The sequence below is a fragment of the Ovis canadensis genome, chromosome 1, assembly GCF_042477335.2.
Source record: "Ovis canadensis isolate MfBH-ARS-UI-01 breed Bighorn chromosome 1, ARS-UI_OviCan_v2, whole genome shotgun sequence".
Classification (NCBI taxonomy): domain Eukaryota; kingdom Metazoa; phylum Chordata; class Mammalia; order Artiodactyla; family Bovidae; genus Ovis; species Ovis canadensis.
In genome coordinates, this window is record NC_091245.1 from 4,090,459 (window position 1) to 4,106,175 (window position 15,717).

At 45.3% G+C, this 15,717-nt stretch overlaps 1 protein-coding gene across 16 annotated transcripts in view; it reads right to left on the minus strand.

Annotated features, from left to right (window-relative positions):
- Nucleotides 1-4,440: 4,440 nt before the first annotated feature.
- Nucleotides 4,441-15,717, minus strand: part of LRRFIP1 (LRR binding FLII interacting protein 1) — a 161,930-nt gene continuing 150,653 nt past the window's right edge. For 13 of the 16 annotated variants that reach the window (XM_069584498.1, XM_069584501.1, XM_069584520.1 and 10 more), the window contains 5 exons: nt 11,974-12,023; nt 9,762-9,879; nt 8,621-8,700; nt 7,079-7,183; nt 4,441-5,301 (listed from right to left, as the gene is read on the minus strand). In XM_069584498.1, coding sequence (XP_069440599.1) covers nt 5,191-5,301; nt 7,079-7,183; nt 8,621-8,700; nt 9,762-9,879; nt 11,974-12,023 — 464 coding nt within the window. In that variant the 3' untranslated portion in view covers nt 4,441-5,190. The remainder of the gene's footprint in view (nt 5,302-7,078; nt 7,184-8,620; nt 8,701-9,761; nt 9,880-11,973; nt 12,024-15,717) is intronic. The other 3 variants (XM_070292398.1, XM_069584436.1, XM_069584423.1) reach the window with 1 other exon arrangement.

The window sequence follows — 15,717 nt, forward strand, 5'->3', positions numbered from 1 at the left end:
TGAAGGCAGGAGAAGGGGATGACAGAAGATGAGATGAGATGGTTGGATGGCATCACTGACTCAATGGACATGAATTTGAGCAAACTCCAGGAGATGGTGAAGGACAGGGAAGCCTGGTGTGCTGCAGTCCATGGAGTCCCAAAGAGTTGGACATGCCTGGGTGATTGAACAACAACTACTCATTAAATTCTATAGTTTTGCAACTGAGGACAAATAATATTTTACCTCTTTTCCAATGTTTTACTGTATCGCCTAAACATTGCTGACTAAGCATCTTTGTTTTCTTCCGTTAAATGAAAATGCTTCTAATTGTGGTTTTACTATAGAATGTGATGTTAACTGTTTGAAATAGTATTTTTAATGATGCTGAGGAATTATCCTATTCCTCAGTCTAAGAATTTGTCATTAGAAATCTTCAAAGGATCTAATGAGAGATCAAATGTTTTTTCATAATTGATCTAGTATTAGCTTTTGTAATATTGAAGTGAAAGTGAAAGTCACTCAATCATGTCCAACTCTTTACGACCCCATCAACTATACAATCCACGGGATTCTCCAGGCCAGAATACTGGAGTGGGTAGCCGTTCCCTTCTCCAAGGAATCTTCCTAACCCAGGGATCAAACCCAGGTTTCCCACATTTCAGGCAGATTCTTTATCAACTGAGTCATTACACGGGAATCTGTGTAATGCTAGAAAAGTATTAGCTTTTCTAATATTAAGCCATCTATAAACTCTGTTTGTTGAATAGTCTTTTACTATGTTGCAGAATCTGACTTTAAAATTTTACTTACAATTTTCCATCTATACTGATAAATAAGATTGAACTGTAGCAGATAGTAGGCCATGAAATTGTATTCTCTGTTCTGTCCCCTGTTCTCATAAGCACTGTAATGAGTAGTCAAAAGCATTATGAAGGTTGTGATCAAAGTTTGTAACATAATGAGAATATTATTTTCATTAATGATTAGAAACAGTCTTGTTAATCTTTTAAAAGTGGGGAAAATTATCTATCTTCATAAATTTGGATAACTGGCCTTTAGGCTTCCTAGATGGTGCTAGTGGTAAAGAATCTGCCCACCAGTGAGATGAGAGTTGATCCCTGGGGAAGATCCCCTGGAGTAGGGAATGGCAACCCACTCCAGTAATCTTGCCTGGAAAATTCCATGTTCAGAGGAGGCTGGGAGCATACGGTCCATGGTGCCACAAAGAGTTGGACACAACGGAGTGACTAAGCATAGGACTCTGAAAGAAAGAAGACTAACGGAGCAAGAAAATTCTATGAATAAGATGGTGAGGAGTGAGCGGTTTGATGAATTAAGCTATGGTTTTGCTGATGGGCTCATAATGTGGTGACCACACTTGAAGAACACCTGGAGACGGTCTAGATTGGTCCCCTCAAGCAGAAATGAGCCTCAAACACCCAAATTTGCAACTTCAAAGGCCTTCTGTAAAGATAAAAGCATGGAATCTTGCTCTCCGGACTGTGCAGGGTCAAGATATTGAAGAACATCGTGGAAAGGGATGCTGGGCTGCATCTGGAGGCAGGCTTGGAGGAGAGGACTCAGGCAAGGAACCCATACGCTTGTGCCTGGTCTTGTAGCTACAGCAGTCCTTTCGAAATTGTGCTCCGTGGAGTCCTTGTCCCAGAAGGTTCTGAAAAAAGCAGGGTTCCATGATCAAACAGTTTGGGAAACTGCACCTTGTCCATTTCTCGTTTAAGAACTCCCAATGACATTCACAAGTAAATGCTCCTCGACAAGCAAACTCTTTGACTGTTATCACTGTTACTAAGGAATATTTATTTATAGAAGTCTCTGCATTTGGAGCCCTTGCTAACATTCCCAGGAATGAGTGGTTATGGCTCGGGAAACATGACTTAAAGGAATAGTTGTAGTTGGAATAATGAAGAAGCAACATGTGCTACCATTTGTTGAATGCTGTGCAGCAGACACTTCTGAGCATTGGACCCCTGGTGCTGAACTAGCCTTGATCTCACGGCGGAGCAGAATGGTTACGGGGAGGGGCTGGAGTCTACTTCTAATCCAGGGCCCTCCATTTCCTTGTTGTGTCCCTTTAAGGAAGGTACCTGATTTTTCTGTGCCTTGGTGCTCTTATTTACAAAATGGAGGCAGCAAGAGAACCCACCTCAGTGGATGATTGCAAAGACTAAATATGATTCTAGATGTGGTGGAGGTGGTGACATAATCAGACTTTTAAAAAATTTTAGCCTAATAGATTGGAAGTGTCAGGAAGACTGGAGCAGGGACCCGGGAAAGGGTAGGCTGCCTGTGACAATGGCTTGGCCCAGAGGAATAGCTTGGTCCAGACGGGAAAAGGATGGACTTGTGACAAACTTTATAAGCAGAATTGATAGAGCTGTGTGTCTGAGATGAGCGTGGAGATGCGTGAGGAAGAAGCAGGGATCAAAAATGACACTTGGGTTTCTGACTAGAGTGGTGGCCTGGATAATGGTGCCGTTGCAGTGATTAGAACCTGGGGAAGAGAAGTGTGCGGGTGGAACTGGAAGTGGAGGGGGACAAGGAATTCAGAAGACTTGGCTTTGCAGGGTGAACTAGGTTTTGTATTTCTAGACTGTTTATTGCCTTTTGTAATCTCTTCAGTAAGTAACCCTTTGGTGATCCTCCTCGGTGCACTCTGCTGGCCCCTTCTCCTCCACTCAATGCCTATCAGATTGTTCCCTCTAATTATTTACACTCTTTCCCGAGGCACGTCCGTGAAGAAGGCTGAGCACCGAAGAATTGATGCTTTTGGATTGTGGTGCTGGAGAAGAGTCTTGAGAGTCCCTTGGACTGCAAGGAGATCAAACCAGTCAGTCCTAAAGGAAATCAACCTTGAATATTCATTGGAAGGACTGATACTGAAGTTGAAGCTCCAATACTTTGGTCACCTGATTTGAAGAGTCGACTCACTGGAAAAGATCCTGATGCTGGGACAGATTGAGGGTGAGAGGAGAAGGGGTAAGAGAGGAGGAGATGGTTGGATAGTATCATCGACTCAGTCTACAAGTTTGAGCGAACTCCGGGAGATAGTGAAGGATGGGGAAGTCTGGAGTGCTGCAGTCCATGGGGTTGCAAGGAGTTGGATATGACTTAGCAACTGAACAACAACTGGGCTAGTCCCAAGATTTGAAAAATCCCCTCCCTGCTGATGACTCCTAAATCTATACCTTCACCCAGGTCTCTTTCCTGAGTTCCACACAGTTCCCTGCCATCCTGGAGCTTACATTCCAGTGGGGGATGAAAGTAAAAGTGAAAGTTGCTCAGTCGTGTCCAAGTCTTTGCGGTTCTGTGGACTATACAGTCCATGGAATCCTCTGGGCCAGAATACTGGAGTGGGTAGCCTTTCCCTTCTTCAGAGGATCTTCCCAACCCAGGGATCAAACCCAGGTCTCCTGTATTGCAGGCAGATTCTCTACCAGCTGAGCCACAAGGGAAGCCCAGTGAGAGATGGTAAATAAAATGAGATATCTTGTTTCTTAGACAGTAAGTTGAGAAAAATGAGTCAGGAAAGGGAATGGGGATTGTTGAAGGCTGATTTTAAACAGAGTGGTCAGGAAGTACTCACTCCTCCATCACACAGCTGTTTTTACGTTTCTGTAGCTTCTCAAAATTGATGAGGCCTAAACAGAACTCCTTGGCCTTCCTCTTTGACTTCCTGTCTTGACCACATTTCGCTTTCCCTGTTTCATCAGGCAAGATCTTACTGTTGTGCTGTGTGTGCACCTCAGGCGTGGGGGTCACTTCTGTTACTACACATTAGCACATCTGCTTGGTGTCAACAGATTGATTCTGCTGAAATGATTTCTTCTATGTACTCCTATAATACCTCAATGTGTTTATTTGAATATTTCATGCAGATAGCACTGTAAAATATTCTCGGCACAAGGAGACCAAATTTCTCTTACCCAGTGAAATGCAGCCTTGTGCACCCCAGACCTCTAGCACCCTGTTCAGAATGTTTTCTTAATTATATACACACAACTTGTGTCTCCTACCTCAGCCCTCTCCAACTGTCAACACTAGGGATACATACGGATGATATTATCTTGGTTTGCACTTGCTAATACCCTGAAGGCTGGCCTGCTAAACCAGCATTATCTGAAACCCAACATGTACAAAGAATAACCCCAAATTAGCAAGTATCGAAATGACTTCTACTTTTGTCCTTGAAGATATTAGAGTTGTCTCTACTCTGGTCTGTAACGTCTTCAGTTAAACTTTTTATTCTAAGAGTGTTGATTCTTATTGTGTTCTATTCCTATTTACTGTGAATACACCTTCTTTATTAAAGAGGGAAAGAAATATGGGTTGATTTGATAATGCTGAGAAAATGAAAAAGTGTCCCAAAATATACAGAAAAATTAGTATAAAATAGTTAAAGATCTTCTTTCTCAGTGGGAAAAATAAAAACCACATTGCTGAAGTCTTTCAACATTTCAATTTTTAATTTCTCTAATAGTACATTCTTTAAAAGAAGTTAACAACTTCAATTTTCCAAATATAAGGATTCAATAATGCGAATGAAAAGCTGTCATTTTTCAGTGAAGCTGTTGCCTAATTACCCTGGGAAAAAGTATTCGTTTGATTGAACTGATGCAAAAATCCCTTAGAAAAGCTTCATTGTTGCCTGGAAAGAGTCTTCTTAAGGTCACTTTTACTTCTAGACCATCCACTTGTTTCTAGTGAAAGAGTTTTGCTTGGTAATGGCTTGTGGTTCCACAGTGTTTTGTGTATGAAAAGCGTAGACTAAGAGATACTACTGAAGTCACTCAAATTGCAGATTCTGCCACGAAAGGAAGTCCCAACAGTGAAACATTTCCCCTTAATGTTCAGCAAGACACATGGAAAAAGAACTCGAGTCCCACATTTGTCTTTATTCCAATCACCATTTTAAACGGCGTGAAGAGGCTGCTGCATTGTCGGAAACAGAGCTCCATGGCCCAGTGTGCTTACTAAACGGCCTGCAGGTGCAGAGCGGCTGCCCCGGACCCGGTCTCAGTCTGCAGACAGAGGCATCTCATGGCTGCTTGGGCTCCAGGCAAAAGCAGGGTGCTCCCCGGGGTGCTCTCTGAGAAGCAGGGGAAGAAGCAGCGCTCCTGGGCAGCAACAGACCAGCCGACGCACCCATGCTCTCCACCCACCCATCCGTGTCCTGTTCAGAACCGGCCTTCACTGCTGGGACAAGAGGACACTCCTGTTGGCTTTCATCTTCTCCAGACGCTTCACTAAGTGGCCGTTGCTCACCTCGAGCTCTTCTGTTTTGTCCAGTGCAGAGCGAAGCTGAAAACAAAGGTGAAAGTCAGCAAGCTTTGATTCCAACCCCACTGAAAATCACAGTGATGACCCAGACCCACCAAGATCCTGAAAATATACACAGACCTACAGGTGTGTATATGTATACTTCTTAATTTAAGAAGTAACACAAGGCACGAGATTCTAGCTTCATGAGTAACTTAGGGACCCTCCCTCGGGAACTAGACCCAGACATGGCACAGTCTTGGGGATCCTGGTGGTCTCGCAGAAGGTGAGGCAAACACACACATAATCAAGAGCTGAGCCAGACCAGCTGGAAGGGGCGCTCCCCACAGCCCTGTGCCGCTGGGTTTCTGGGTTCTGCCCCAGAAACCAAAGCGAGAATGCCTGAGGCCAGGATGGTTGTACCCAGGAGCCAGGGCCACAGAGCCTGGGAGACAGGGCAGCGGCCACGTCAGTAGGGAGCTGCCTGGATCAGCAGGCAGCGTGCAGAGCGAGGGTGCCCCAAGGTGGGGGTTCACAGCCCTGTGACCGTGGAGACACGCATTGTCCGAACAGAGTCTGTGGTTCTGGTTCTGATCCAAAACCCTCCAGGTGGCTGGGTGGGGTTCTGAGACAGGTGAAACTCCCCTGCCCTGGCTTTCACCAGCAGACACAGAAGCAAGCCCCTCAGTGGAAATTTCCCCAAGGCGAGCCTGGAGTATTCCTATACATTCAAATCAAGCATGAGACAACCTTATGAGACACCAAAGACAGGATGGGACGAACCATTTGAGTCAACAGAAGCAATAAACAACAGAAACAGACCTCAAAGACTGAACATGCTTTGGTCATCAGTGTGGAAAACAGACCAGCTGCACACGAAATCTTTCATGAAATGAGGCTATGATCAACAAAGGAACTATCAGGGATGAGTCTATTTCAGAACACAAAAGGAGGCGAACTGGAAGATCTCTAAAAACGGTACATTTTGCAACATTGGGAAGTAAGGAGACAGGAAATGGAAATGACAAATGGGGCAGAGATATACCAGAGCGTCCATGAGCAGGTCTGGTATCCTCTGATCAGAGTCCCAGGAGGAAGGTGGACTCGCGGCCAGAGGAGTCACTTAAGGAGATCATGGTTGAATATTTTCCAGCATTTATTTAGAAAAGAGATGTCACAGATGAAAGAAACACAACACATCTCAAGCAGAATAAATAGCAGTAAACCCACATGTATTTGTGTGAGATGTAGAAAATCAAAGGAAAGAGAACAGCAGAGCAGCTAGAGGGAAACAAAAAATCACCCAAAAGCCAAAAAATCCTGAGCTTCCTCAGTGGCTCAGTGGCAAAGAATCCACCTGCAATGCAGGAAAGGCAGGAGACATGGGTTTGATCCCTGGGTTGGGAAGATTCCCTGGAGAAGGAAATGGCAACCCGCTCCAGTATTCTTGCAGGGGAAATCCCATGGGCAGAGGAGCCTGGTGGGCTATAGTCCATGGGGTCGCAAAAGAGTGGGAACGACTAAGCACACACGTGAGCAAAAAACAGAATGAGAGATTCTTTAGGGGAACCCAGAGGATGGCAGCATGATAGCTGCAGTCACTGCAGACAGAAAAATGACTGATGGTTGATTCTGGCCCTAAGCTCCTAACTGAACTACAGTTTCCTTTACGATGTGAGCAAGGCCCCTCAGAGTGGCCCGGAAGACGTGACAATGAATGGTTTAGCAGCAGACTTCCGGGCAGCACATCCTCACCCTGCTCTCCCAACCAGAATACTATTTACCCATTCTTTTCCTAGAAATAGCCTAGAAAATTTACCTCTCTTTGGAGTTTCCGTTTTTCAGCCTTAAGTTCATCTTCTATTTTTTCAGCATTTTCAGCAGCCTGTTTATAACGTGATACTTGACTTTCTAACCTTATGACCTGGAAGGAAAGGAAAAAAAAAAAATCACGTGTATAAATTGATAGGTCTGTTTTCTCTCCCCGACTGCTTGCTTATATTTGTGATCCGAGGGTGTAAAGTAATAAAAGGAAAGAAGACACTGCAGCAGGGTGTGGAGCTGTCCCGTAAGTTCTAGCCATGCAAGCTGTTTGTTCACACTTATGAGCAACCCAGTACTGGCACCTATCAGGGACTCATTTCCTCTCTGACCCTTGTCCCAAGTGCAGTTCCCACCGTGCTGACCCTGGGACACCACCCTCTCTGATGAGGGTTGATCCTGCAGAACAGCCTGGCAAAGCAACGGCAGGACCTCAGCTCCTGTCCGATCTCTCCCAGAGGTGGTGGGGTAAGGAAGCAGGAAGGGAGGAGAGAGACAAGGGACTCAGAGAGTAGGGGACGGGAGGCGGTTTCGGGTGGCATCTGGGGCTGGAGATGGATTCTGCCGCCCTCAAAGGCATGCTTCCAAACACACATTGCTTTGGAGGTGGGCTTCTCATTTTTGTTTCTACAAAAATTCTCAGCAGTTCCAGCCACGTATACCCCCGATGGAGGGGGCAAGAGGACCTGTTTTTATTTCTCCCTTCTGTTAGGACACAGTCTGTCCCACACTAGAGGTATGAGTGCCCCAATCAGGAGATCAGAGTGAGCCCCGGGCTGGGAGGGAAAGAGGAAAAACCCAGGCAACAGGGAGACACCTGCATCAAGTGTTTGGTAATTAACCAGTTCTTTTTTTTAAAGAACTTTCAAGAAAACTCCCCAGCCACATTAGGTACTTTCTTCAACTAACCTTGTTTATAAAGGACTGTAAGTCATGCCTGACTCTTGCAACCCTGTGGACTGCAGCCCACCAGGCTTCTCTGACCATGGGATTTCTCAGGCAAGAATACAGGAGTGGGTTGCCAGTTCCTTCTCCAGGGGATTGTCGTGACCCTGGGATTAAACCCACATCTCCTGCACTGGCAGGTGGATTCTTCACCTCTGAGTTACCAGGGAAGCCCTGTGAAGGATTGGCATCGATTGTGTCTGACCCTGTGACCCCATGGGCTGTAGCCCACAAGGCTCCTCCACCTGTAGGATTCTCCCGGCAAGATTACTGGAGTGGGTTGCCATTCCCTTCTCTAGGGGATCTTCCTGACCCAGGGATGCAACCGGGGTCTGCCACACTGCAGGCCGACTTTTTACAGTCGGAGCCATAGGGAAGGCCCAATAACAGCCCAGATGCTAGCAGTGACCTCTCCTCCCTATGTCCCTGGAGAGACTTGCTGCCTTGTTTATCCTCCTTTGGACCTTTTTTGGTTCTAAAATTCTCTGCCTCTTTCTGTCCTCAGCCTTTGAAGGGTGAGTTCTTTCTAGCAAATAAAAAACTTCAGTTAATCATTGGCTGGGCTGCCCGTGATGGCTTAAAAGTGCGCACGTACATTTTGTTCTAATGCAGTTATCTCTTGCTCAGATTTTGCAAGTTTAAATTTGAGGTCGCTGATCTGTCTGTTGGCATCCCCTAAAGGTTGAAAGAGAAGGAAAATTTGTTAAGCTCTCGGGGCTTTTAAAATGTTAAAACAATAGTTACTGGGAACCAAGCCCTTAACCATGTAATCTTCTTGCCTGTGGCCCCACAACTCAGGAGGCGCTCTCACCCTGCAGGGAGAGCACCCTGGAGCAAAGAAGACAAAGAAACGGTGGGGGAACGGGGAGTAGGCAGAGAGACTGGGCACGCTTTTATCCCTTTAACCCTCTTTCTCATTTTGTCGTTGCTGTTGTTCAGCCGCTAAGTCGTGTCTGACTTCGCGACCTCATGGACTGCAGCCCTCCGTTCTTCCCTGTCCTTCACTGTCTCCTGGAGTTTGCTCAAGCTCGTGTATTGAGTCGATGATGCTATCCAACCATCTCATCCTGTCACACCTTTTCCTCCTGCCGTCAATCTTTCCCAGCACTACGGTCTTTTCCAAAGAGTCAGCTCTTCACTGATATATTTACAGTATCAGGCATGCATTATTTTGTAACTCTGGGTGAAAAATTATCTCTAAGGTTGAAATTCCTCTTGAGTTCAGGAGATTTTTCCATAAGTAGTTTCAGTGTTTATCTGTGGGAGTGTGTGTACTCAGTCACGTCCGACTCTTTGCAACACTTTGGACTGTAGCCACCAGGCTCCTCTGTCCATGGGATTTCCCAGGCAAGAATACTGGAGCAGACCGCCATTTCTACTCAGTTTACTGACATGGAAAAATACCTTCTGACTTCCCCATACAGTCAGCAAATCCGAAGACTGTCCAGCATAGCAAATGTGGTTTCTAGCCGCGAGTCATCTGGTGGTACCCTGGTGCTCATTCTGGGGCACCTGCTCTGTTTCCTAGGCTCAGACAGAGCCATGCTTGTCCTGCCCACTGACCACCCTTGTCCTGCCCACAAAGAAACAGCTTTCTGCTTCTGAACTCAAGGGCTTCTGGGGGGACATGGGGAACACTGGCCACTCCTTGCCACAACAGTTTTCTCCACCTGCACTAGTACAATAGAAACCACACACGGCTAAGGGATTCCTTCCACACGAGGATTGACATTTACTCTGTAGATCCATCACGTGCACGTCTGTCCCATTTTGTAACACACCGTCTTCCGGGTGCAGAGTGTCTAATCTGATATTCTTCTGTCTCTCTTCCAGCTGCCCCTTGAGTTTCTTAATCTGAAAACATCCACCAAAAAAGGACATTAATTTCTCTATTTTAAATGAGACTAGAGCCTATCAGAAAGGAAGGAACATGTCAGGTCAAACCCCATGCCCCACACGCACAGTCTGATGTTGTCCTGCCATGATTTCGCATTTCTCTAAGGTAAAGGGTTACGTAAAGAAGCAGGAGAGAAATTCAGTAAAATGCTACAACCCACCGGGAAGACGGGGAGTCTCTCTTGTTTGATTTGTCAAGAAACAAACCCAAATAATAAATAAAAGAAAAATCTTCCGCCACCGAGCACTCTTCTTCGAAAGTAATAGTACAAGGGATGAAAATGAGACTATATTTACAGTATGAGAGGCATGCATTATTTTGTAACTCTGGGTGAAAAATCATCTCTAAGGCTGAAACTCCTCCTGAGTTCAGGAGATCTTTCCATGAATAGTTTTAGTGTTCATCTGTGTATGCGTATGCACTCAGTCATGCTCTGACTCTCCGTGACACTTTGGACTGGAGCCACCAGGCTCCTCTGTCCACGGGATTCCCCAGGCAAGAACACTGGAGCAGACTGCCGTTTCCTCCTCCAGAGGATCTTCCCAATGCAAGGATCAAACCTGCATCTCCTGCTTTGGCAGGCAGATTCTTTACCAGCTGAGCCACCAGGGAAGTGTTTATCTACAAGTTCATAAATCTGTATACAATTATGTTTGCTTTATTCACTAGAAAGCCACATAGGCCACCAGGAGCCTTCCAGGCACAGAAGCACTGTCCCCAACAGAACCCCATCAGGTTGCAGGTTTGCCACCTGCAAGGGGTTGGCCTCTACATGGCTTTCTTCCCTCTGAGAGAGATACACACACATAGCAGTTGGGACTGCAATGAACAGCTGTGTGTGTGTAGAATCTTCTGTTGTGCAATGGGGAGTCTCCCAGCCCTGGTCCTGTTAGCCTCCAATCTCTGTGGACTTGTTGGAAGTCCTCCCCACTGCCCCTAACAGGAGCAGAATAGACCCACATTGATACACAGACCATCGGTGCACACTGCTTTGGAAAGCAAGTACAGAGTTACCATGGACACAGGGTTACAGAAGATCACAGACACTTCAAGAGAATCCTCTCACCACATTTAGTGATTTACCCAATTTTGAGAGAAATCTTCAAAACTTGAAAAAAGTGAGGCAGATACCTTTGATGAGGCTTACGAGGGAAAATGAGAAAAATCGAGTTTCCTTAGAAAGTGATTGTGAAATAATTTCTTAATACTACTACCTTGCATATGAAAAAGGGCTTCCCTGGTAGCTCAGTTGACAAAGAATCTGTCTGGAATGTGGGAGACCTGGGTTTGATCCCTGGGTTGGGAAGATTCCCTGGAGAAAGGAAGGCTACCCACTCCAGTATTCTGGCTTGGAGAATCCCATGGACTGTATAGTCCATGGGGCCACAAAGAGTCAGACACAACTGAGCGACTTTCACCATCCCACTATGAAAAAGACCAAAGCGTACAACTGTGTAGGATTTCTTGAGGCAGACGAGATCAAGGTAGGTAAACAGCAGTGAAAATAAGTTGGATCAGCTATAAGCAAGATATATCTGCAGGACAGGGGTGCTGATCACTGAGAGATTACAAAACTGACTTAAAAAAAAATTTTTTTTGCATGTGGGACCTTAATTCCCTGACCTGAGATTGATAGTGCACCCCTTACATTAGAAGGTGGATTCTTAACCACTGGACCACCAGGGAAGCCCCCAAAGCTGACCTTTATGGGCAGGCAGATGAGGAAGGGTGTTGGAATGTCTCAGGAACACCCTCGCCTCTCAATGTTTATTCAAGGTCTTCTACCCAAATCTTTTATTTAAGCAGCAATTCATGTAGCGTGTACCAAATTCAGAACTTGGCCTTGAACCTCTGGGACATCCTCTCTAAGTCCGATATGACTTCTGATGTCTTACTTGGACAAAAACATTAAGAACACTGGTTGGCTTAATGATTGTCTTCAGGCATGATGTATCAGGGGTTTCCTGATGAAGCAAAAAGCTAGAGTGGGAAGGGTCCCAGTTTCAGGTGCCCCATTCCAGAACTCGAAAAGTAATAAAAAAGATTGTTACCTGTTCCAATAAGCATTCCCGTTCATCAACAAGCTTTTTCAACCTAATATCTAAAGAAATCAGAAAGATAACAGGTTTAGGTGACTCGGTGAATGCCTCCTTCAGCAGATGGCTAAACCGCAGAATGAGCACTGGGGTTAGTGAAACTGATGATGGTATTACGCACGTACCACAGTGAATGAGGCCACAGACAGGATGGGGAGGAATTCAGCCAAGGGAGGGCTGAGCCGCGTCAACCTCCCACACATGCTTGTCTCGTAGGGCAGTATCCGGCTGCATGCAAGCAGGCTAATCTTCTACTTTGGGTTAGCATGCAAGAGCTCTAAGGCCAAACCACACTGCAACACAAGATCTCACAGGCTTCATGGTTTAACATCATTAGCAAGGTATTACAAACACATCAAGTGTCATGACCAGATATAACCAGCATTTTCATTAGCCTTGACTCTCCGAGTTTCTACCCCAGATGTGTGTATCTTCTTCATTTCTCTCAAAGACTCACCCACGTCAGAGTTGTTTACGGGCCCTAAGTGTGCTGATGACACACCGGCTAACTCACTTGTGAGGAGCTGCTCTTCTTTTGAGGAAGAACGAAGCAATAGCTCAGGTTTCTGTCATTCCTCCCACCCCAGACACAGAAGTTTGCATGTACATAAGCACCCAGAGTTGGAGCAAGCTCTGGGAGATGGTGGAGGACAGGGAAGCCTGGCATGCTGCAGTCCATGGAGTTGCAAAGAGTCGGACTCAACTGAGCGACTGAGCTGAACGGAAGCACCCAGAAATTCCCCCAACGTCTCTGTGAAGGGGCATCGAGGAATACAGTCTCCAGAGTACAGAAGGGGAAACTAAGACTGGGGAGAATTTTAGGGGCCACATTCTACCCCAGTTTCCCAGGCAACATCAGGATGAGGTGATGCTGATGGGCGCCCGTGTGTGCTGTGGTGTGCCCCAGAGACTCACACCACCACCCAGAAGCCCCATGGGGGCTGTTGCTGCCACACTCCCCCTCTACAGATGAGGACCCCGGCCCAACAGGTTTCCTGAGGCCCCGGGCTGCACCCCTGACCACTGTGCTCACTGTTTGCCTAAACCTGGCCATCGGAGTCAGACCGACTCCTGGCCTGAGGCTCCTATTCCCAAGGGGCAGTGCTCTCACACTGCCCAGATTTTGATTAGATGTGTGAAACGGAAATAATGCATAAAAGACACACCTTTGTTTTCATTCTTGCAAAGTCATCTATCCTCATTTTAATCCAAATTATATGCTTTCTCAATTGCTTTTCCCAACATCCTAAGTTGCTCTTTTGAAAGGCATAACAACGAAATAAATGAAAGCAGAAAATGTTATGTGTAAGATACATTTATCGTCCTTCTGAGTTCCATTTTAATTGACATACAAATTGCTTCTGACAGATGTTTTATTCTGTCCTTTCCATAAATGCACCCAACACTGAAACAAAAATTAAAAAAAATTAAAAACCTGGCTCTATCACTTTTCATTTTATCCTGTCTATTTAATACTCCTATATACAATAACCATAGGCATAAGAGACACTGAATATAACAGAAAGGGATTTGAGGCTCATGGGTCCATTTACAATTTTATTATTATTTTTTCTATTAGAAGTTTTCAAATAGCAAGTAAAAAAACGCTAAAATGTAATAATAGTGCTAGCAATAAAAACACAAGGGTAATGTGACCTTTAGTCTTACAGTGGAAACATGAAAAATAAAGAGAGAGAAATGTGGGAAATTTTAAAGCAGAATTGGAGAAGATTAAAATTAGATAGTTTTAGGAAACTGGAGAAGAGAAAGAAGCAAGATTGTCTGATATAAAGAAAATGAGCACTATAGTCAGAGAAAGACAAACAGTGTGTGTTATCACATATATGGGATCTGCAAGAACCAAGCAGATGAGTGAATTTAACAAAATGGAAACAGACTCACAGGCGGTTACCACTGGGGAGAGGGAAGGGAGAGGAGCAAGACGGAGAAGAAAAGAGGTACGAAATACTAGTATAAAAAGGCTAAAAGGATATACTGTATAGGTCAGGAAATAAAGTGCAACCTATAAAATACTGAACTATGTTTTTACATATGCTATACATCTGGAACTAATATAATATTGTAACTCAACTGTACTTCAATAAACAAAGAAAAGGAGTACCGCTTTTTTACTGCTTTAAAAATCAGGGGAATAGCGAGGCCTGACTGGTAATCACTGTGATACTCAGCAAGAATGTCTCAAACTTATGCTCACTAAGCAATCCTACTCATCACTAGTCTCTGACACCCAAACGATGAACATTTAAGAAAATTAAGTCACAAAGTCTAAGACTCAAGAGTGTTCTTTTATATTAGGAAGTTAAAAATAACTGGAAATTAAAGTTATTTTTAGTAACACTGTCAACAGTTTACCTTTTAAAAAAGATCTGGTTTTTATATTGGGTTGGCCAAAAAGTTCGCTTGGGGTTTTCCGTACACAAATGAGATTTTTGGCCCACTCACCCGATATATTAAATCCCAACACACTTTCTGGTGTGAACTTTAGAGACCTGTAAAATGACGAACAAAGTGGCGAGACCATATAGACAGTCAAGGGGGCAGGAAGCAAGCACTGGGCCCCCAGCCCTGCCCTGGGGGACCCGAGTGCTGTGACTGCGTCTGTCGGGGCTACAGCAAGGTCAACCACCAGCAACAGCCACTCCTCTCTTTCGTGCGTTACTTGGATCTAATCCCCATCACCACTCTAAAAGGCAGGTTCTAACCCCGATTTCAGACAGTACAGTGAGGCTCAGAGAGGGTAGACAGCTTACTTATAATAATATACACTCAGGAGGATAATCTTCATCCTTAGGTTAATTTCTTCCATCCTTAGGCCTCCCCGCCCCACCTCAGAGAAAAGTCATCTCCCCCCATATTTGTGAAGATAACGATCATAAGACAGGTCTCGAGAAATCCACTGAGTGTGGTCCTCTCTCTGCTTCCTTCTTGCACTGACTTAGTTTGATCTTAATCCATGTGGTCAGTTTCCGTCTTGCCCGGGCCTAGCCTCCCATGCCAGGATCACCCCTCCTTCCTATAAAAGGGGGAACTGGGACAGGACAGGCTGCTGATGGCAATTCTTCTTTTCTCCTGCTTGGCAACTTCCCTTTCACTTTTCACTGTCATGCATTGGAGAAGGAAATGGCAACCCACTCCAGTGTTCTTGCCTGGAGAATCCCAGGGACGGGGGAGCCTGGTGGGCTGCCGTCTATGGGGTCACACAGAGTCGGACACGACTCAAGTGACTTAGCAGCAGTAGCAGTACGGGGCCAAAGAGGTCTGTACAGATTCCTTGCATCAGCCGCTGTTTCAGTTCAGTTGAACAGCGGAAGCCTTTCATGTCTTGAAAAATACACACGTCTTTGAAATAAGAGGGGCAGAAAGGGTGAAAGGGGTTTTTCTCCTGATAGTTTTCCCTATGTAAGATCACACCGAGTAAGTACGTATTCCGAATGTAACACTCACAAACACCCCTTCCTTTCCTTTTGGAGCCAGTGCTTGGAATGAGTCTTACTGTTGTTTCGAATCTCGTTTCGACGGTCATGCTGGCATGTTGCACAAAGGGGTCTCCTGGGGAAGGAATCTATCAACAGAAAACAGGAACCCTAAACTATGTACACCCCCAGAAGCGGCAGTCCAGGGTCCCAGTGACAGTGGAAATTTAAACGCTGAGGTCACTAGGTTTTCCATTAACTAGAA